At 47.9% G+C, this 23,779-nt stretch overlaps 1 protein-coding gene across 1 annotated transcript in view; it reads right to left on the bottom strand.

The window, feature by feature from the left end:
• Positions 1-23,779, bottom strand: part of LOC147631440 (uncharacterized) — a 111,056-nt gene that overhangs the window by 34,406 nt on the left and 52,871 nt on the right. The window contains exons 4-12 of the mRNA XM_086809188.1: positions 20,562-20,607; positions 20,035-20,186; positions 19,719-19,914; positions 19,483-19,626; positions 19,229-19,296; positions 7,526-7,574; positions 7,256-7,323; positions 7,044-7,088; positions 6,880-6,948 (exon numbers count right to left, since the gene is read on the bottom strand). Coding sequence (XP_086665314.1) covers positions 6,880-6,948; positions 7,044-7,088; positions 7,256-7,323; positions 7,526-7,574; positions 19,229-19,296; positions 19,483-19,626; positions 19,719-19,914; positions 20,035-20,186; positions 20,562-20,607 — 837 coding nt within the window. The remainder of the gene's footprint in view (positions 1-6,879; positions 6,949-7,043; positions 7,089-7,255; positions 7,324-7,525; positions 7,575-19,228; positions 19,297-19,482; positions 19,627-19,718; positions 19,915-20,034; positions 20,187-20,561; positions 20,608-23,779) is intronic.

The raw sequence follows: 23,779 nt of genomic DNA, 5'->3' as shown, positions 1-23,779 counted from the left end.
AACCAATCATCCACATAAAACCTGTCCAGACGTGCAAAGATGCTCTCATCCCCACTCCTACGGTTATGCCAAGAGAAAGATGCAAATCCAAGGAGGGTGATGGGCCTCCATTGCTTGATGTCAGTCTTGTCCCCACTCTTGGGGATAAGGTGAATCAGCCCCTCCGTGAGGTATGGAGGCATCATACCCGACAACCACATTTCCTGAAGGGCAACAGTGATAGCATCTCCAATTGATCCCAAAAAAGAATAAAGAAGGCGGGAGAAAGACCATCATCCCCTGGGCATGAATCACTGGAGAGAGCATGCAGTGCGTGAAGGAATTCATCCTTCGAGAAAGGGGCATCCAGGGAAGAACACATAGCATCTGTAATGAGCCTGGCCATGCACTCCCAAACTTTTTGCCGTGCCAAATCTCTCTGAGGGGAGGGCACCTCTGCAGTCAACAAAGACCGATAAAATTCTGAAGCAATACCCCTCACCTTATCAGGCTCAATCTGAACCTCACCCTGTGAATCCTGCAAGTACCTCACAGAATCCCTGCTATGGGAAGGCCTGTGTGCTGAAAAAAAACTCTTTGTTGCATCTGCCACCCATATGAGTCCAAAAGGCCTCGTTCGCATGAAAGGCGAACTCAGCCCTCCTGTCCATGGCCAACTGCAGCTCTGCTCTAACTGTGGTCAAGAGGTCTGTAATCCAAGTCGCATGTGGATGCTTTTCATGTTCCCTCTGAAGAGCAGCAATCCTACGCCTAATAGCTCTCTCCTTGTCCAGAGCCTCCTTCTTAGACAAGGCAGTGCTATGATAATGATGGCTGGTCCTCTCAAGAGCTAGCGTAATATTATGACGAGGATCAGGACCGTCACAAGATCTCCATATCTCTTTGATCTCAAGGGAAATGTCAGCATCTAGATAAAGAGAGTCAGGGATACGGATACAGGGAGAGGCCGAGCGAGCCCCAGGCTCCCTAAGACACAAAACGACGGGGCAATGATCGGATTTGGTGGTGCCAGGCATAATAGCAATGGTGCCTCCTCTGTCCAAAAACCAATCATCCACATAAAACCTGTCCAGACGTGCAAAGATGCTCTCATCCCCACTCCTACGGTTATGCCAAGAGAAAGATGCAAATCCAAGGAGGGTGATGGGCCTCCATTGCTTGATGTCAGTCTTGTCCCCACTCTTGGGGATAAGGTGAATCAGCCCCTCCGTGAGGTATGGAGGCATCATACCCGACAACCACATTTCCTGAAGGGCAACAGTGATAGCATCTCCAATTGATCCCAAAAAAGAATAAAGAAGGCGGGAGAAAGACCATCATCCCCTGGGCATGAATCACTGGAGAGAGCATGCAGTGCGTGAAGGAATTCATCCTTCGAGAAAGGGGCATCCAGGGAAGAACACATAGCATCTGTAATGAGCCTGGCCATGCACTCCCAAACTTTTTGCCGTGCCAAATCTCTCTGAGGGGAGGGCACCTCTGCAGTCAACAAAGACCGATAAAATTCTGAAGCAATACCCCTCACCTTATCAGGCTCAATCTGAACCTCACCCTGTGAATCCTGCAAGTACCTCACAGAATCCCTGCTATGGGAAGGCCTGTGTGCTGAAAAAAAACTCTTTGTTGCATCTGCCACCCATATGAGTCCAAAAGGCCTCGTTCGCATGAAAGGCGAACTCAGCCCTCCTGTCCATGGCCAACTGCAGCTCTGCTCTAACTGTGGTCAAGAGGTCTGTAATCCAAGTCGCATGTGGATGCTTTTCATGTTCCCTCTGAAGAGCAGCAATCCTACGCCTAATAGCTCTCTCCTTGTCCAGAGCCTCCTTCTTAGACAAGGCAGTGCTATGATAATGATGGCTGGTCCTCTCAAGAGCTAGCGTAATATTATGACGAGGATCAGGACCGTCACAAGATCTCCATATCTCTTTGATCTCAAGGGAAATGTCAGCATCTAGATAAAGAGAGTCAGGGATACGGATACGGGGAGAGGCCGAGCGAGCCCCAGGCTCCCTAAGACACAAAACGACGGGGCAATGATCGGATTTGGTGGTGCCAGGCATAATAGCAATGGTGCCTCCTCTGTCCAAAAACCAATCATCCACATAAAACCTGTCCAGACGTGCAAAGATGCTCTCATCCCCACTCCTACGGTTATGCCAAGAGAAAGATGCAAATCCAAGGAGGGTGATGGGCCTCCATTGCTTGATGTCAGTCTTGTCCCCACTCTTGGGGATAAGGTGAATCAGCCCCTCCGTGAGGTATGGAGGCATCATACCCGACAACCACATTTCCTGAAGGGCAACAGTGATAGCATCTCCAATTGATCCCAAAAAAGAATAAAGGAGGCGGGAGAAAGACCATCATCCCCTGGGCATGAATCACTGGAGAGAGCATGCAGTGCGTGAAGGAATTCATCCTTCGAGAAAGGGGCATCCAGGGAAGAACACATAGCATCTGTAATGAGCCTGGCCATGCACTCCCAAACTTTTTGCCGTGCCAAATCTCTCTGAGGGGAGGGCACCTCTGCAGTCAACAAAGACCGATAAAATTCTGAAGCAATACCCCTCACCTTATCAGGCTCAATCTGAACCTCACCCTGTGAATCCTGCAAGTACCTCACAGAATCCCTGCTATGGGAAGGCCTGTGTGCTGAAAAAAAACTCTTTGTTGCATCTGCCACCCATATGAGTCCAAAAGGCCTCGTTCGCATGAAAGGCGAACTCAGCCCTCCTGTCCATGGTCAACTGCAGCTCTGCTCTAACTGTGGTCAAGAGGTCTGTAATCCAAGTCGCATGTGGATGCTTTTCATGTTCCCTCTGAAGAGCAGCAATCCTACGCCTAATAGCTCTCTCCTTGTCCAGAGCCTCCTTCTTAGACAAGGCAGTGCTATGATAATGATGGCTGGTCCTCTCAAGAGCTAGCGTAATATTATGACGAGGATCAGGACCGTCACAAGATCTCCATATCTCTTTGATCTCAAGGGAAATGTCAGCATCTAGATAAAGAGAGTCAAGGATACGGATACGGGGAGAGGCCGAGCGAGCCCCAGGCTCCCTAAGACACAAAACGACGGGGCAATGATCGGATTTGGTGGTGCCAGGCATAATAGCAATGGTGCCTCCTCTGTCCAAAAACCAATCATCCACATAAAACCTGTCCAGACGTGCAAAGATGCTCTCATCCCCACTCCTACGGTCATGCCAAGAGAAAGATGCAAATCCAAGGAGGGTGATGGGCCTCCATTGCTTGATGTCAGTCTTGTCCCCACTCTTGGGGATAAGGTGAATCAGCCCCTCCGTGAGGTATGGAGGCATCATACCCGACAACCACATTTCCTGAAGGGCAACAGTGATAGCATCTCCAATTGATCCCAAAAAAGAATAAAGAAGGCGGGAGAAAGACCATCATCCCCTGGGCATGAATCACTGGAGAGAGCATGCAGTGCGTGAAGGAATTCATCCTTCGAGAAAGGGGCGTCCAGGGAAGAACACATAGCATCTGTAATGAGCCTGGCCATGCACTCCCAAACTTTTTGCCGTGCCAAATCTCTCTGAGGGGAGGGCACCTCTGCAGTCAACAAAGACCGATAAAATTCTGAAGCAATACCCCTCACCTTATCAGGCTCAATCTGAACCTCACCCTGTGAATCCTGCAAGTACCTCACAGAATCCCTGCTATGGGAAGGCCTGTGTGCTGAAAAAAAACTCTTTGTTGCATCTGCCACCCATATGAGTCCAAAAGGCCTCGTTCGCATGAAAGGCGAACTCAGCCCTCCTGTCCATGGCCAACTGCAGCTCTGCTCTAACTGTGGTCAAGAGGTCTGTAATCCAAGTCGCATGTGGATGCTTTTCATGTTCCCTCTGAAGAGCAGCAATCCTACGCCTAATAGCTCTCTCCTTGTCCAGAGCCTCCTTCTTAGACAAGGCAGTGCTATGATAATGATGGCTGGTCCTCTCAAGAGCTAGCGTAATATTATGACGAGGATCAGGACCGTCACAAGATCTCCATATCTCTTTGATCTCAAGGGAAATGTCAGCATCTAGATAAAGAGAGTCAGGGATACGGATACAGGGAGAGGCCGAGCGAGCCCCAGGCTCCCTAAGACACAAAACGACGGGGCAATGATCGGATTTGGTGGTGCCAGGCATAATAGCAATGGTGCCTCCTCTGTCCAAAAACCAATCATCCACATAAAACCTGTCCAGACGTGCAAAGATGCTCTCATCCCCACTCCTACGGTTATGCTAAGAGAAAGATAAGGAATTTGGCCTTCTCTGGAAGTCATCCTCAGTCCAGCAATCCCTACCAAAAAAGGAAAGCGTGAACCTCTCCCATGAGGCTCGCTCCAAAGGGTGTAAACCCCCTTCGCGTCCACCCTTCTTGTCAAAAGGTTGCTCAACCTAAAATCTCCTCCCACTATCCAATGATCAACCTGGGAAATGACATTTGTAATGGTGTCCCAAAAGGCCACCCTTTCACCTCACGTTAGGTGCATAGCTATTCAAGATTTCCAATTTCTGACCCTCATGCATGATCAAGATCCACTACGCTCTAGCAGGGATGATAACACCGTGCCCAATAACATGAGGTATAATAGATGCTGCCACTGAAATACAAACACCCCCTCTAGTCCCAACTACCGAGGACCAGAGGGTGTGGCCAAAAAGCATCTTACCAGTTTTGCCACACTGAGATCTATCCAATTTGTGTTCCTGCAACAAAAGCACATCCATAGACCCTCCTGTAGCAGCAGGGTGAAGCTAGTCCTTCAAAAGGTGCTTCCTACCCAATTGGGAAGCCCTGAACATTCCATGAGATGATTCTCATGGAAGAGAAGAGGGTTTGATCCCCGATCCAAGAAGACGATGGGCAGCCTGAGGACACCTCTCGTAATGCTGGAGGACGGGAAAATCCACGGGGCAAAGTCCACTGACATGCCCTTGTCCGAGGCCCTGCACCATGCCTGCATATGTACGAGAAACCTGTTCGCCCTGCGGGGCATCAAGGATAATGGCATCATGCTGAAAATCCTGCAATACATGATCCCCACTGTGCTGAACATCCTGCATATCGCCCCCTCCAAGTAGAGAGGACTCCACAAAGTCATCCTGATCTGATCTGAGATATCATCTCTCTGCAGAGATGCATCAGCTGACACATCCCTCACCAGAAACATCATCTATCTGTACATGATCCGAGAAAGCCTTCCCATCAATCGCACTAGGGAGCGGGCGTGAGAAACAGCTCGCTACACCTGGCGAACTGAAGGACAGGAAGGAACCAAGGGAGGTGGCGCCTGAGAGGCACGCTTACGAGTCCTGCGACCTCGAGCCCGAGGACAATCTCGAGCAAAGTGACCCTGTTGGTGACAAACCCGGCACTGATCGGGTTTACCTCTAATCTCCATACGTTGCTTCAAAGGGCCACAAGGGCCCGGAAGCAAAACATAGTCCTCAAAGAGCTCAATGTCACGGGCAAGAACCATGACCCTGGGGACAGCATCCGCCGAGGCAGTGACCACCTGGGCAGAAGATGTCGGCAAGGCGTGAAGGGGGGGCACTTGAAGAACAAGCCCAAAGGCAGACCCGATGGCCTCTAACATAGGCCAATATGCGCGAGGAAGACCTGGGAATCTGAGAGTGATCTCGAAACGGTTCCGGTCTTCCTCAACAGGGTCAAAATAGCTGGAGTAGGGAAGAAAGAATATCTTCCTCGGGCCCAATGGCAAAGGGCTGCCCTTCAAAACCTCCGAGGGTGCGTCCTCAGAATCAAAATCCACTTGGAAGAAACCTCTTCCAAGCAACCTGACATCTCGAAAGTGTAGAGCGAGGTCGGAGGGCAGAGCCGCCAGGACCCAATCCCGAGCCTGGAGACGGGACGGGTGAGATCCAAAGATTCTGGCAATGAGGGTCGTTTTGGAGTCTTTCTCTATTTCGGCGTAGAGGACCGCGGGCTCGGCTTCGGAAAATACAATGGTTCGCCCGGCCGAGGGAGAATGATTAGCCATGATGCTAATCGAAGAAAAAGGCCGACTTGAACCCGGATGAGGAGCAATCCGAACCAAGGGGAAGAGGAAGGCATTGAGGCAGAGGAAAGGAAAGGAGGGTGGAAAAGGGAAAAGCAAAAAGGAAAGGGAGGCAAGGGGGAGATGGCTGGACACAAAGGCGAAGAGGGGCAGGGGAAGGGCAGCACAACAGGGCTGTGCAGAGGGAAGAGGCAGAAGAAGGAGGGGAGACGTTTAGAGGAGGGGAGGCAAAACAATCAACAGGAGGGCGAAGAAGGGCGGGCAGGGGTAGGGGCTAACAGAGGGGAAGGAAGAGGCGAATTAGGGCGGGCAGAGGCAAGGAGGGGAGGCAGAGGAGGATGGGGGGCGAAGCAGGAAGAGAGGCGGAAGGGTGCAGCGAAGGAGGAAGGAAACGAAGGAGGAAGGATTGGCGCAGCGATGGAGGAAGGAAGCGAAAGCAGAGGAACAGAGGCGGAGAAAGGATCAGAGGCGGAGGGGAGCGATTCAGGCAGCGAAGGAGGAAGGAAACGATGGAGGAAGGAGGGGCGCAGCGATGGAGGAAGGAAGCGATGGCAGAGGAACAGAGGCGGAGGAAGGAAGCGATGGCAGAGGAACAGAGGCGGATGAAGGATCAGAGACGGAGGGGAGCGTTTCAGGGTTCAGGGAGCTCGCAGTGGCTGCTCCTCTGCCTCAGATTTCTTCAATCTGTAACGACGATCCGGTTTTTCGAAATTTGTATGATTAAGTATTCTAGCATTGGGAGATAATGCTCTTATGCTCTGTGATGAATTTCTTCTTTGCAAAGCAAAAAAATATTTATCAATGAGGAAGGATATATTTTCACCCAGACTCCCTTAGCTAGAAACAACACATACCTTTGGTTTGGGCTGCAAACAAGACACTGAGGGAAGTTGATGTGGATTTGGAGGCTTGTCATTGATTTCCTGTGAGTACATCAAAGTCATTTTTTGAAAGAAATTGCATTAAATGTGGGGGGGGCCATCCATGTGAATGGGGCAACAATAAGAGTAGAATATACCTGAATTCCTGGCGGGGTCTCGCCTCGTTCTAGGATAGCCATAACCTAGGCCATAATCAGAAAGAATAAATCAGAGACACTTGTAACCTTTACTCTTTGCTTACTTCACTACTTTGCAGATTTCTTGAGTGCTTAGACTCCTTATTTCATGTAAAACGTGCCATAGGGCATAAATCATTTGATCTAAGAAACTCAACAGCATCACCAGTTACCTCGAGGTAAGATGCAGAATGAGGAGCACGATGTGGTCTACTGGATTGAGGTGCTTCTAAAAGTTTGTCTGCCGACAACAACAAACCATTTTGTGCTATTCCCAAAAATGGAAGTACGAATATTGGAAAATCAACTTTCTATTTATGTCTACAGAGCCAACATGGGTAGGTCTTGCATGTGAAACACAACAAAATCTTTGTTTAAAAGGAAAAAGAAACATCTGATAGTATTGATGAATGAAGTGCAAGCCTGGTTTCCATCAACTATACCCCTAATGCTTGTCGACGTCCCAATCAGATCAGCATTTGAAATGGAAAGCTGTTTGCACAAACAGGGTAAATCAACATTGCACTGAGGCCTATCACAAAAACCCAAAAAAACAAACCAGATGACATATAGACTCAATGAATCTAACAATGTAACCTAGGACATTAACCTACGGTCATCAACAGAAGCATTCAAATTTGCAGTCATAAATAGCCACCATAAAACCATGGATGCATTTGTGAGATAAGATGCCTGATGCCACCCTTGTTATATTTAGTAAGAAACAAAAATAACAAGAGAAATCTGAGAAATTGTAGACCTGGTCAGAATCACGCTAATCACCTTGCTTAGTACCACGTATGAAATCCTCGCCAAAGCCGGCCATTGGTCAGACACCTACAGCCTTTCCAAATAATCCATGGCACCACAGACACACTTCATCAGGGATAGGAGCATCTTGGATAACATTTTCACCCTATGGATGCAACACCAGTGGCACATACCTGCTGGCAGGAATTGGTGGCCTACAACCAGGTAGACCTGGCTTTCCTGGAGGGCACTATGGATCGTATGGGATTTTCAACCACTAAGGTGAGGGGAGTGTCCATTCTATACCCCTCTGCCTACAATCACGCACTCATTCAAAGTGCACAGTCCTCACTTCTCCATCTCCCACACGGTTCACCAAGGCTGCCCCCTAGGCAAGGAAAAGTAACTTACTCCAGCTTTGAGTAGGCCTAATGATGGACACATACACATATGACTCCAAATCCCAACAAAACCCCCTTCAAAGAGAAGGTGGAGTGACCTGAGAAGAACCTTCAATATGATAATTTGGGCTCTACGACTACAATCATGTGATACAAAAGAACACGGTGATGCCTACACCTGAACTCTCATGTCAAGCCTTCTAGGTGCGCTACCGTCCCTCACATGATATCTATTCCCGATCTTCGGGGCGACCCCATTATGCAGAGAGTGGAGTACTCCGGCCTTCCAGGCCAATGTTTCATTTGCAGGCACATTGGTCATCTAGCCAAAGCTTGCCCTTGACGTCAGTCTAGGAGACTGTCCCTGGTGGTTCCCCCTCACACTTCCTGCTCAGATCTGCACCAAGGGACAAAGGGAGGCGCAGGTTCCCAGGCCGAGGAGCACCAGGTACCGACCATGGATGACCCATCAGTTGGAGAGTGGCAGACGGTTGGCCCCCGTCCGGGTCGCCGACCGAGCACCAGAGCTAAGCGTCGCCGCCGTGCGCACCAAGCTGGCAACATGCAGAAGGTTTCGGTTTTGTCAGAGAACCATTTCGAGCACTTCCCTCTGCAACCCCACCCCCCCCTCCTCGATGTGGCAGCCAATTCCTCGTTGCGATTCCTACAATGCGCCTCAGTGCCCAGCGGGGACGGTTGACCCCACCCTCTCTACGTCGAGCCTTCCCCAACAGCCTTCCGTTCCGGTGGATGCCTCTCTGCAGCGTGTCCCTCTCCAGCCTCTCCGCTTTCCCGCTCCCCCTCCCCACCCTCACCTCCGACTCTACCCGCAGTCGCTCCTTCTGCCCCTTCCTCTTCTTCAGTGAACCCCCCCCCCCCCGCCCGCCGCGGGCAACCCTTGATCTGGAGAGGAGACAACCGGCGAGTTCCGTTCGTTGCCTGATTCATCGTTTCTCAGAGCCGGTGGAGATGACCATTGTGGCCTCACCCCGGTGAGGGCTCTCCCACCGGAGTCTCCAGGCGGGCCCCCCAAGATCTTGGGGTAGCCTGTGGATTATTGTTTCTTGTGATGTCTTTCGACGGAAGAGACAGAGAGGTTTGAGGAGACTGTAGCCCCTATTTGGGTATGTGTGGTCTTCCACCACTCCAGACCCTCTACACCAGAGAATGGCGCTGAGCGCAGCCTCGAGGGCAGAGTGGGATCCAAAGTCTATGGCCGATACCATTCAGGGCAGGCAGTTGAGCTATCGCGTCATCTTCGGGATCTCCGCATCACCGACATTCTTACTCATCTATGGCCCCTGGCCAGGATGGAGCTTGGTGGATCAGCCCACAGAGACCAAGGAGGGGAGATGGTGACCTCCAACCTGGAGGTGTTGCTTTTTGTGTTTATGCATACCTCTATCGCAATACCTCCCCCCCCCCCCCCCCTTTCTTACAGATATCTTCATTGCGATCGGTGGAGCACGGAGTATGCATACTCTCGCGCTCGGGCAGAGTGGCAGTACATGGAGGGCAAGATCCACGCCCACTTGGTGCGACTTCGCACCAGGATAGATTGTGACTATTCCCCGTCCAAACCCGCGTCCAAGACTCTTCAAGTGGATGGCAGTTCCGATAGTTCCACCTCACACAGAGATTGATATGAGGATTGTCTCATGGAACATTCAGGGTTTAGGGGGACCTCAGCAGAGGCGTCCTTAGTGGAGAGCTTCAGTGCGCTATGGTGGGGGAACCCATTGACATTCTTTTCCTCTAGGAGCATCACCTTACTGAGGGGCGCACCCGTCGCTGCGAGAAGATCCTACCAAGGAGTCATACTTTTTGGTCTCCATCCTTCGGCCCATCACAGACGCAGGGAGGAGTGTCTCTCTCTGTCAGTGAGCAGCTTCTGCGGTCTATGATAGGATCAGGAGTCATAGTTCCAGGATGTGCTCAGTGGGTTACCATTTTGATTGGCGAGGAAAGCGTTGGCTTCCTGAACATTTATGCCCTGAATGCCGCTGTAGGTAGAGCTATCTTTTGGAGCACCGTCCGACAAGCCCTACCCCAGGCTGATTTCTGGTGCATGGGCGGTGACTTCAACATGATAGAGGCAACAGAGGACATACGTGGAGGAGGCACAACCACAGTCTCATGAATGGAGTACTCTGCCTGGGAGGAGATGATACTGATTCTTAGGGGACAGGGCCCTTGGCATCTTCCAGAGTTTGGGCGTAGCCCTGGGAATCTTAGCTTCTCTCAATCAGATAGGCGAAGCACTGCCCCCAACCTCTCTCGGTTGGACAGGTCTTATGTCGATGAGTGGACTTGCAGCCGTGGAGGCATGGTTGGTATTCTAGCAGGCACTACATTTTCAGATCATGCCTCAATTATTATGTCCCCAGAGGACCCATGGAGGCATGACAGGCATGTGAGCTCTAGGATTCCAAACAGCCTCATCCAGCAGATATGGGTGGGGCTGCAGAGATTCGGTCCATTGAGGAGAGGAGGGTGGAGTATAGATACCATGCCAAGGCTTCATTCTGGACTCAGGCCGGTGACAGAATTACTGGAGATTTCTTTGAGATAGCTAGCCCCCACAGGAGGAGAGATGGTATTCGCACGCTGCGTGGCCAGGATGGAGCTATTGTTTCTGATCCCCCACATGTGAGAGCCATCGTCACGGATTTCTTCCGATCTCCTCACTGGATGCGCGCGAGAGAGTTTGGAGGCACACGAGAGAGGTGGTTCCCCCCTCCCTTCGGTCTTTCCTATTGACCCCCTTCACTTCAGAGGAGCTTGCGGAGGCGGTGACAGCATTACCCAAGGGAAAATGCCCGAGAGCGGATGGGCTTCCTATCTCTTTCTCTCTTCACCATTGGGACCTCATGGAAGGTGGCAATTGCGCTACCTTCAATGAGATTATGCTCACAGGTGCCATGCCAGAGAGGCTCACAAAGGGCTTGATACATTTGATTCCCAAAAAGGGTGGTGATAGATGGGAGATCCGGCAGTGGAGACCCATCACCCTTCTAGGGACGGCCTATAAGATTTTGGCCAAGGCCATAAGCAGGTGACTTCACCCTTTTCTCCTAGACTTGATCCACGACACTCAGACTGGTTTTGTTCAGGACCGGAGCATCCTGGATAACATCTTTACCTTTTGGGAAGCGACAGCTTTGGCCAGGATGCGATAGCAGGATCTCATTAAGCTACTCCTAGACTTTGAGAAAGCTTATGACAGGGTGGACTGGAGCTTTCTAGAGGGCACAATGAGTCGCATGGGATTCCCCATGGAGTGGATTCGTGGAGTCTCAAGACTTTATTCAGCATCACACAACTAGGTTCTCATTCAAGGAGCCTGAGGCGATAGATTCCCCCTTTCTTGCTCGGTTCGACAGGGCTGTCCTTTGGCGTCGTACCTTTTCCTATTTGTCACCAAGACCATGAGTAGTTTTCTCTCCGCGCAAGAGACTGGACTTCAAGGATCGCGCCTCCCCCTCCGCACACAAGAGGATATGCTGGACTCAGAGTTTGCAGACGACATAGCAGCCTACCTTGCTAGAGATGTTGGGAATCTCTAGAGATTCATAGAGGCAATCGAGATTTTCTACGGAGCATCAGGAGCACAAATCAACTGGCACAAGTCGTGTGGTTTTTTGGGTAGGCTTAGCACCCGCCCCAACTTGGAGACCAGTTGAGGCTTTCCAGTGGATCGCTACCTCAGTTGCCAGGTTGGCACTGATATCTCTCCCGAGCAGCAGCTCACTCTGCTTCTTCTAAGTATTTAGAAGAAGCTCTTATACTGGAGCTCGACGAGACTATCCCTAGCAGGAAGAGTGGTGGTGGTGAACGAGGCACTCCTTGCCACCATGTGGTACATCACTTTGTGCTGGGCTTGCTCTCGGGCATGTATTGGCTAGGTACAACGTTTGATCCGGAACTTCTTGTGGGCCAGAAGTGATGGGAGGCCAGCCATGGCCAAGGTGGCATGGAGAGTGATCATTCACCCACATAGCAGAGGGGGGCTTGGCCTCCTCGATCCCGCTATACAGAGTGGTGCCCTGCTAGGCAAGTTGATTGTCAGAGGACTCCTACCCGGTGGTGCGCCTTGGAAGGATTTTCCTCTTGGCCCGGACTTCAGCCCACACTCCAAGCCTTGGAGGCCCGTGGCCGCAGAGTACTGGATGGATCTTCACCAAGATGTGAGCACGCAGTTTTAGCACTGCCTTTGAGGACAGATTCGTAACTAGTCTACTGCGTGCTTGGGATCATCTCACCCAGCCCTCAGACACAGTGTCCTAGTGACCTCAGAGGAGCAGCTTCGGCAGCCATTGGTCTGGATCCATTTATCCAGTGGCCACATGCTAGGGGCCCGACTGCATATATCTTGGGGCGCCTTGAGCATGGGACTAGCCAGGTCTCTTGGAGATTGGATTGCACATAGGCAGTTACCTCAGGAGGAGCAGGAGAGAGGCCTAACTGGCAGTCGGAGGTCGCTCAGTAGCTTGCCCGAGTTGCGGCAACCCCCAAGAGTCTCAGCGACATTGCCTTTGGGATTGCCCAAAGGCTCAGCAGATTTGGCACCGGATTCTCCGCATCTTCGCTATGAAAAGGGCATCGACCCGGATCATCACTTGGGGTTCTGTCGCTTGGGCCACTGAGGCTAGAGTGGTCAGGACTTATGAGGAGGATGGGGGAGGACTTGCCCTTCAGGTCTCCCGCCATCGTATTGTAGCAGTACCAGTCACTGTCCCGCCGCCAGGTGCCTGGCGACCAAGCTCATGTCAGAGATGGGAGATTTACAGTAGCATAGCACCATGGCACATCTGGCGTGCTAAATGCAACAAGGCCATCGAGGGTACCCACACTCCGCCCGCTAAGACCATCAAGAGCATATGGCTCGATATCATCCACACCCTCCGCGGTCAGTGGGGGAAGCTGCAGGGAGGCTTTGACCGCATGCGGAAGCGGCGGAAAGCCTTCTTGAGACTTTGGAGGCCTGGCCCTTTCCTTGCAGATAGAGGCGGTGACCTCACTTAGCATTACAGACCACCTGTATGGTTGTTTCCCCTCCCCCTGTATGAGATAGCCTTCTCCTCACAGAGAGGCCAGCAGGAGGAGAAGCATCTCTTCCCCTTTGATCATTTGTTTCCCTCCCTTATGTGAGATGAGTTTCTATCTAGCCCATGGTTGTTAGAGGCGTGTTAGAGGCGTCTATATATATATATACATATATATATACATATATATATACATATATATACATATATATATATATATATATATATATATACAGATGCCTCTAACGTCTCTAAAAAAATATGAGTCTTTCGAGGCGCATACCATACCCACCTCGTTCCAAACGCCTTTGACGCCTCTAACAACCATGGGCTAGATAGAAACTCATCTCACATAAGGGAGGGAAACAAATGATCAAAGGGGAAGAGATGCTTCTCCTCCTGCTGGCCTCTCTGTGAGGATGTATATATATATATATATATATATATATATATATATATATATCTGTATATATATGTATATATATATGTATATATATGTATATATATATGTATATATATATATGTATATATAAAGATACAAGAAAACTATATAATCCATTGGATAAAATTTTCAGGCCAAAAACGCGTTTCGGGCGCGTCTGGACCTCCGTTTTTCAGTTCGCAATCATTCACGAGCACTACGGGTAAGTTTCGATTCTCTGCAGAACTCTATTTTTGGAACTGCAGGAAGGGAGATTAGTTATGCAGACACTATGTGTACTGCAAAGAGATGTTAAAGTTACCATTGGAAGTATGTATGCAAATTGAGGTCGCTGGTTATGACAGTTTGGGTGCAGTATAGTATCGCTGCTGTAGAGAATACAACAGTAGCAAAATGTACCTCATTTGAGGAATGAGTTTGCGGGGCCAGCCTCTTTCGCCCTGAGACGCACTTTACCCACCGGGTATATATATATATATATATATATAGTGGTGGATTTAGAATTCGTTTTTAAAGGGATTTCCAATGGTATGTCATGTAGGGGGTTTTAATGTAAGATACATAAGGTTTACTCCACAGCTTCCTTTTTCTAGAAAAGTGATGACATGTTTTTTTTTAGTCCAAATTTTTCTTAATGAAAGCAAGGATGTTCTTTTCATGTTTCTTTAGATATCATTTCTTATTCAATGATATTCTTATTATATGTGCATGTGTGTGTGTGTGTGTTCTATGTGTGTGTGTGTGTGTGTGTGTGTGTGTGTGTATAGTGAAAGTTGAGAGAGAGAGAGAGAGACTAGAGTGTGTATGCATGAGCCTTGAGGGAGGGAGAGAGAGGGTGTGTATGAGATAGCTCCAAAAGTGGGTATAAAAAACATCATCATCCTAGTGTGTTTGAACTTTGAACTTTGAACTTTGGGTCTTGAGAAAGACTCAAGGGAGGGAGGGAGAGAATGTATGAGAGAGGGAGAGAGAGTGTGTGTGAGAGGGGCTACCTTGGGCCCTTAAAGCCTCCGTCTAAAGAGTTAAACTAGCCAAAAAAAAAAATGATGGACGCCTCGATTCAGCAGTCATACGCCTCGAATACCTCGAATGCCCCGAACTGTTAGAGGCACGCCTCATAACAACTATAATCTGGTAGTCGTGGTTTGTACTTAGCCCTTTATGGCTAGTTTTTTCTTTAACTAATTGAAGAATCTTTTTCGCGGGAAAAAAAAATCTAGATATGCCACAAATCTGTCCACCTGAAAAAATGAAAGAAAACTGAATGTTCTAGGTTATCCGGCCCATTCGGAATCTTGCCAAAAATCCAACCTTTAGCCTTTACGGGCCTATCTGTCAATGGAATCCATACGCGAGAAAGGAAATCCCACACCTTTTTTGCCACCGGACATGAAATGAAAAGATGTGGGCATGTTTCCAAGCATGTAGTACAAAAACACACAATTACCAGAAGCAATCCACCGCTTTCGCAAACTCGTCCCCCAATGGTAAGTCTCCAACTAGCATGCGACATAGGAACACCTTCCCTTAATATGGAATCTTGAACCACCAACCCTGTAAGATTACTTCCTTCCACCAGGCCCTACTTTTCCTGATTTTCCATACCCTATTAGCCTTCTGATGATCCAGCTCTTATCTTCCACCATCATATGGTACACTTGATTTGTTGTACGTTGGACAATGTCTTGAGGCTTTCAAAATGCCCAATCTAAGCAAGGTTGTTGATCTTCCAACTGAGGAATATCACCAAACCGTGTAAGTCCTACCCTCATGGAATTTTGTTACTACAGAGGTAGTATGGCTTGGACATGTTGTCCAAGTATGGTTCTCCTCCTACCAAACGGAGTAAGTCCTGCTCTCACCTTCTCCTCCTACCCTCTCTCTCTCTCTCCTTCCTGCCTGCGCCCCTTTCCCATCCCTGCCTCAGCTCCAGCCTGCCCCCAAGGCAGCAAGGCAGCCCCTATTGGCCCCAAGGGGATTCTCTTCGACCCGCAGAATGTGAAAGGTCTCCCCCTCTCGACTTCGTGCATCACGCAGATGAAGGACACACAGGATCATGACTGGGTACAACAAATGGGATGGATTACAAGGAGATTTAAAGAAAGCGATGGACAAGCTCAACACCCAAGCAAACACGAGTTCAAGACCCAACAGCCAGGGAACTCTTACCAGAGATGTGCTAAAGGCCATGAGGGACATCTTGGTGTTCAAGGATGACCAACGGGAGAAAGAGACCGCTGAGATCCAAGAGGAGATGACATGGCAAGCAGGTGTAAACCCTTGAACGAGAGATTTCAGCTCTCAAACAAGCCTCCCACGAGCATAAACAAGAGGCCCAGAAATTCACAGAAGCAATTCAGGATCTTTAAAAGGAAGAGCGGGAAATCAACCCCTCTCTACTTTCAGAGGTTGAAGACCTCCGAACCCAACTCCACAAAGGCCTCATGGACACAAGGAACTCGAGAAGGGATGGGCAGATGTCATCAAACAAGAGGTGGGGAAGGAATGGACAGAGGACGTCAAGAAGCAAAAATCAGCCCCGACCCCAACACCTACACTATCATGACAGCCACGCTTGAGAAGGACAAACGTCACAAGCAGAAGGCCCTCAATGTGAGGATTACAAGGCTGAAGGTAGAAGGCTCACCGATGGAGGATGGTGAAGCCTTATGCAAACAAATGGGAATACTAGGAGCCACCCCTTCATGGAAGCCTGGCGCATGGGGAAGGACCCTACAGAGGAGAGGCCTCTCTTCCTACGATTTAAAGGTGGAGAAACACGCACAACCTTCTTGCAAAAGAGGGCTACACTAAAAGGAACCAAGATCTACCTAGGAGATGACCTCACACCCATGCAGGTGGAGCACAGATGGGCCGGAATGGTACAAGTGATGGAGGCCCAGAAAGCCGGGAAGTGGGCAGTATACAGAGATGGGTGGGTGGTTATCACAAAGTGGCACTCTACATGACGGTGCGCAACCTATGAGACCATACTAGAGATTGCAGTCTGGAACTGCAATGGAGCTCAGCGAACACATGCAGGTTTGTTTGAGGACACATTTAGAGGGCGTGCACTAGTGACCACCTGGCCTTTGCCGCCAATGTTCCGCCCTCCTGTGCATGCCGGCTGCCACCTAATGGGCGCGCGACCTGCCTTCTATTCGCGCTCGCCACCTTCGCGATACGTCTTCAGGCGCCACATCTTGGGATTACTTTTGCCAGTCCTGAATTCTCTATGCGGAAGGCAGCCGAAACTAGATTGATGTGAGGGTATGCAGCTCTGGGCTCACTTGAGAGGCATTGCTCACAGATACAATTTCAGGAGCCGAGGACGAAGCTCTGGCTGCTTGACACATTAGTCACACCTGTATTATTGTATGGAGCTCCATTTGGGGTCCCAGTTTATACCACAGGAGGAGACAAAAAAGGCAATCAGTTGTGACAGATACAGGAGAGGTATATGATGGGTGGACTATGGCCCACATCAGTTGCACCTGCCCGAGGACCAGCACAGAGAGCTCTCACTGACTTCTTCCAGACTAGAACCCTGAGAGCATATCCACCCACTCCCCCCAACCTCCAGGCTGATGCAGGAGCCCGGCCGAGAGAAGTGACATTAGACACAACCACCGAGCTATGCATAGCCCGACGCCCCCAACATAGTGGCCACCACCCACGCTCACATTACCTCAGGGGGATCAGAGCCATCATTTCCCACCACTGCACGACTATCTCCCGCCATCTCAGCCTTAATACATTGGGTACCATGTTGCAGTGCCCTATGCGAGATATTCTTGGCTGATGCAAGAGCTTGACGCTCTTTGTTTCTTTTTTTACGGATGTTTTCTTTTAGTTTTACTTTTTTACTTTCAGTACCATGATGATGTATTCCATGGACATTATGTAACATTTTGGTCTCATAGGTCATTTTGGCCTTTTGAAGACGTTAATACAACTTTCTTTCTTTCTCCCTCTCTCTCTCTTGGGCCTTAGCCTCTCTCGATCTCTCCCTCAGGCCCCTCCATCTCTCTCTCTCTCAAGCCTCTAGCCCATCTCTTCTGTTCTTCTTATCACAATGGTGAGGGAGGTGAAGGAAGCCTTCAAGTTGCACATTATCAATTTCGAGAAAGCCACCAACAAGTCCAAGTCGTGTAAGTGGACTTGTAGGTAGGTATTCTGGCAAAAACTATTCAAGCGGTGTCCCAAGGCTTCTCCAACATCTTTCTCCATCCTCTTATCCATTTTTTTGTACTCACTTTTTTGTACTTGCACCTAGTGCGCATTGCACCGGTCTTACAATCTAGTCACCCTTAGTACTATGCTTTGTACTTTTGTTTGTAACTTGTTTTTAATGGAATTTTGGCTTGTAACAACCTCTGAGTTCTCTAACCTTTCAAATTGATTATCTATAAATTTATAAGTGTTTATCGTATCATATTCCAAAATTTCATATGGTACGGTAAATTCTTGTTGTGCATCGTATGACCATACACCAACAACTAAGTGTGATATTTTAGATATACACCAAGTACAATGCTTTTATAACATTGTTCTGCATGACATAAGCAATGATGTCAAGTATGTATAAATATCTAGAGATTATGTCAAGTAGGTATAAATATCTAGATATTATGTCAACCACTATAAGAGTGGGTTCACACCAAAACACACCAATAACACATAAGTGAGTGTTCACACCCTTTTTGGGGATGTACACACACACACACTGGTGGACACACAAACATGGTCACACACATGACGGGACACATGATGGACAAGTACAAATACGACTACAAATCCCAACAGGGGAATGGCCTAGTGGTGGTTTCTTTTATCACTTGAGACACCATTGCATGGGCCATGGAGGCAGGGTTGGTGCTGCTCTTCGAGGAGGATATGGCAAAAGTCATGTGCTTAGACTCACATCTCCGGATTACTGTCATCGCGGCCGCTGAGGTTTCTGAACCCCACTGACCCTCACGGATCTGTGACAGCTGGTCAACAACCTAGAACATTTGGCGAGCACACTGGGCACAATCACCCCTCTGGTGGACTCCATCCACTTCATAAAGACATGCATCATGCACACCCTCCGGGGATGCTCACAGTACCTGCAGGGTGATTCTGAAATTATGCAGCAGCAATGTGCAGCCGGAGCCCCGTCCTTTTCTCCCCGAAGGTGATGGCAGGATATTCTGGTATTACACGCCCCCAGGTGGTTTTTCCCCCCTCCCCCACAGCCATGGAAGGAGCCCCTATCCCCCCACCCCCACCCAAGTCTTAGTGTTTCTACCTCTTTGGAGCGTTGTGATCTGCTTCCAGGCAGATTATCATTTTTGCTAAATAATAATTTTCTTTGGAGGAAAAAAGGTTTTTTTTTTCATAAAGAAACCCATTTTTATGTTACTACCAAAGAAAAACATCTTCACAATCAAGCAACAGGAAAAGGTTACATACATATACTGCATGCTGGAATTTGCGGTAGCAAAGATTAGAAAAGGACTTCACCTTTTGTGCAGTTTGGATGTGTTCCAATGACTTGTCCTCTATAGTGTATCGTTTCTTGATTGACTGTGCTGCAAAACAACAAATTATTTTGCATATTAGATATCAAGCAAGGAGATGAATACAGTTACACAAAAACTTTCCATTAAGTTTATCCGGTAAGTTCAATTACTTATGGTAACATACAGTTTCTCCTATTGCAAAATTTTCCATTCATATCATGAATAAATAAAAGGACCACACTGCATTAGACTCACAACCCATTGGCATGCTTTTTATAAGTGCTAATTGCTTTGGTCCGTCTATTGCCTCCATAATGCCTTCCATTGTTATCATAGCTTTAGTAAGCTCAAGAGTATGAGCTTCTAAAGCCTTAATAATATTGCTGACATAATGCTTTTCTGTCAAGGAGAAGAAAAGCTTTAATTATAAAAAAGTAGTCACGAAACATACAGCACAGAACTATAAGTCAACACAATATCCTTAATCTAACCTTCAGCATGCATCTTAATCATTTCTTGACTTGCACTAGCCACTTCAGCTGCTGCAGTAGATGCAGCTTTCACAGCAACCACTGCTGCCATTGCAACCTCTTCATCAGGTTTGTTTTGTGAAAACACAAATCCAATAGAATCATCTTCCAAAACTACCCGCCGTATCCACAATTTCAGCTTTTGGAGTAATAATCTCTGTTCATCACAATATGCAGAGAGAGTGACCACATAATAATTGCTTTTTTCCCGAGAAGTGCAACACTATAAATTCAACTTCAAATGGCATCAAATCCCACAATGTTCTTAAAGAATGACCTTAAATAGAAACCCGGTTCCTGTACAAGCTGCCAGCAAAAAACTCACTGCCCAAGCCATTTGTGACCAGTGAGGACGGGAGTGGGTTCGAACAACAGGCAAAGACGTTGAAGGCACAAGTTGTGTCATTGGCTGTTGTATCAAACTCGAACCTACAAATGAAATTACCACATTCAAAATAAAGTCGTCCTAAGAAATAAGGCAATTCATGGTTTGTATATACACTTTGGCCATATAATTATCTAGCCTTTAAAGCTTACTAGGAGAGTAGTTCCTTTTCTCAACAAAAGGCCACTGCTATCACATGCATCAAATGTGAAGCTAATTCATCAAATATTGTAAACATTTGACATTACCCCAAAACTGACTAGCCTAAAAAGTACTAATCTAAAATTCTACCTAATTATAAAACAAGATATCTAAAGGCATCAACTGTACCATGTATGGAAGACTAGCTCACAATACCACAAATGGCTACACGTGTTACATGCTAAAATCTATATTGCTTCAAAATACTAGAATTTTACCTTCGTTAGTTGCCATAATATTAAATGAAGCATTTGAAGAAGGATCCTGAAGGGAAAAAAAATACATCGTCCATCATCAAAATCTTGTGTGAGTTCAAGCTCTTAAAGAGTTTTGATTGTTAAAAAAGCAATCTCTCTCTCTCTCTCTCTCTCTCTCTCTCTCCCATTAACGTCAAACAGGGATGCCCACTCTCCCCAACACTGTTTGGGCTATACATTGATGAGACCTCAGATTTTATCGACATATTGGGGGGTACAGGATCACAGATAGCCCTGTAGTCCCATCCTCTTGTATGCAGATGACATAGTCTGCATCTCGAATTCAGCAGAGGGGCTGCAGAAACATCTGAATGCCCTTCAGAATTTTTGTGAGGAGAGAGATCTCTAAGTGAATCTTGGTAAAACCAACATCATGCTCTTCGACACCTCATATCAGGTGGCAGTCAGACACTCTTTCTCTTATGAGTGCTTTTAGGCCCATTTTCAGGAACCTAGCACAAAGAGCTGGTTGTTTGACACATTGGTGAGGCCAGCTATAATGTATGGGGCTCCATTTTGGGGAGCTGATTTGGGAGAGGACGACCCAGAGACTGCAGCTGATGATGTTTTCACACGATCAAAAGTAAGGCCTCTGTACCACATAAGATAGTCTTTGCAGAGTTTGGGGCAGCACCGCTGGTCATTGCTGCCATTTTCCAAACGATCGATCACCTACATTTCCCATCTGTACACATTGGACAGAGATCGCCTACTACCGAAGATGGCAGCTTGCACAGCAGGGTCCTAGCAGGCCTTAGAACTTACAGACCGTCAGGTGGTTTCACATGCATGGTCTTCAGATGGACCACTTTCTCCCTTTTGAGGACAGTCTAGATTCCCATCCTTGGATCTCTCTCGACAAGAGATTAACTACATCATCTGCCGGGACTTGACCCAGCTTCACAGGAGTTGGCATGGGTATGACCCCACAGAGCTTCAGTTCTACAAAGAGCACTTCTTGAGGGTTTCATAGGGCGGCTTCATTGAGGCACCAGAATATCTTCACAGACACATGTCACAGGTGCTGTGGATTTCCATCGATCAGTTGAGGGTGTCCTCCCACTGCCTCACAATTGAGTCTGGGAGAGCTGAGGGCATCCCACGGGAAGCTCGAGTATGCAGGTTATGCAGGACTGGGGAGATTAAGACATAGGAGCATTAAATATGTAGATTCCCAATCAATTATGAGATATGCAGGAGATGTTTTTGCCTCTTCCCACGATGGCTTTGACCCCCTATGCAATATAAGATCAAAGCTGTCCTGCTTGTACTTGACGGAGCTTCGTCATCATCATGAGAGTCTGCTGAGGTAATATTCCGGGAGACACAATGAGTCGAACACCTCTCAAACCGTCATCAGAGACTTTTTTGTTCCCATCACGCGATCACAATGCCCACCAGCCATAGAAGGTGGGCATTGCTGCACTGTACACCGTTCAAGAGAGTACGTTCCAACAAGAAGCTTTGATGGCGATCTAGAAAGATTGTGAAATTGAGGATGTCGTGCACTAGCAAGGGTGCACAACGCAGTGAAGATAAGACCTAAACTCTGAGGCGGCTATACTGAAACCGTCTATATATAGTACCCAGAGTTGGCTGTATCGTACGTCAGCCCTGAACCACTGGGGTGGGTGGGATATGACTTGCGCTCACACAAACAACAGAATCCTCCACAAGACAAAGAACTTAATGCCAATAGAGATGGATAAAAAAACCTGAATTAACTATTTGCGAACCACATTACAAACTGATGGCATCTCCCCACCCGATTGGGCAACAACCGAATGTGTCACCATTTGGCCACCCAATTGGTCCACCCATGCTTTCTCATTATGTATGTACATTGGCCTGGCATCCATGGCAGTTGCATATGCCGGGGATTGATGCCACTCATGTGATACGGTGGACTTGCTTTCCGTTTGGGACTTGTGCCTGTGTGTACATGCACGGAGGAGGATTGGTGTTCCATTGGGTTGGTACCTTGTGTACTTGCCTGGAACACATCTATTTTGGTATAGTCTCATAAACCAGGATTGTCTCTACCAATGATGCATTGCATAGCATCTTTGTGTGCTTGCTTGCAATCGAATTTGCATGTTGTTTTCATGCTTGCTTGACCAATGTGTAGTTCCAGATTAAGGAGATGCCTGCCCGTCAACCGTGTGTGAAACTGTCCGTTGACATGGTTATGTGGCATGTGACAGGTGGTATGTATTGGTCAAAAACCTCGCCTTAGGAATCAGCATTAACTTATAAGTAAATGTGTATACACTTCATTAAGTTTTGGGCGACCAAAACTCACTTATAAATTATGACCAGCCCTGTGTTCGCACATACTAATGTCGCGAGGTGGACAATACTAATGTCGCGAGGTGCCCACCGCCCAGACCTTATCCCCTTTATACAAAGGGAGCAACCAGCCACCATGGGTCCATCCCATCTTGCACCACAAGTCACTTGTCCTCTCTACCTGACACCAAGGGTGGACATCTCATCATCTCTCTTCCCTCTCTCTCTAGAAGTAGGCACCTCCTTCATGAGCCTCTTTGGCTGTATTTTCTGTACGCTCTCCTTTCCAACTCCATATCCAAGCTTGCTACTGTGTTTTCCAAGCTTCCAAAAGGATATTCACTATCCTACACGCTCCCAATGTTTGAAATTCAGCAAGACCACTCTTATATTTGCTGTGATTTCTGGTCTTTAAGTTGAAAAACCTAATTTCAGCATTCCTTTCTCAAGTTGAACCATAGGGGAAGCTTTCTTAGAGTTGCCTTCATTCTCTTGAAGACTTTTGTCGAAGGATCATGTCAGACAACCATATTGTTTGCAATATTGTATTCATATGTATTAGTATGGAAATCTGTTCAAAAATGCTCATGACACTATGAACTTGATTCTCCCAAGATTAATATACACTATTTGAGGGAGAGGCCGACAGTTCTGGCTCATTGTGCGTCTCTTGTCAATTCAGCAAATTACATCTTGTATTGTGCTTGTTGTCCATTAAATCTTAGTGTATTTTAGTGTATTTTAGTGTATTTAAGTGTATTGATTATCATTGTGTTCAACCAAGCATTCCACACCCGCCGGTGGAATCACAGGATGATTGGCGGCTAAAGAATAGTTGACTAGGTTATATTACGGAGTTTCCTCTTTGTAGACTGTCAGCGGCAAGGGCA

This window comes from Cibotium barometz, chromosome 15, assembly GCF_041138505.1.
Source record: "Cibotium barometz isolate CiBa-2024 chromosome 15, ASM4113850v1, whole genome shotgun sequence".
NCBI lineage: Eukaryota > Viridiplantae > Streptophyta > Polypodiopsida > Cyatheales > Cibotiaceae > Cibotium > Cibotium barometz.
Note: the sequence above shows the minus strand (reverse complement) of the source record. Positions and strands in the feature narration are given on the sequence as shown.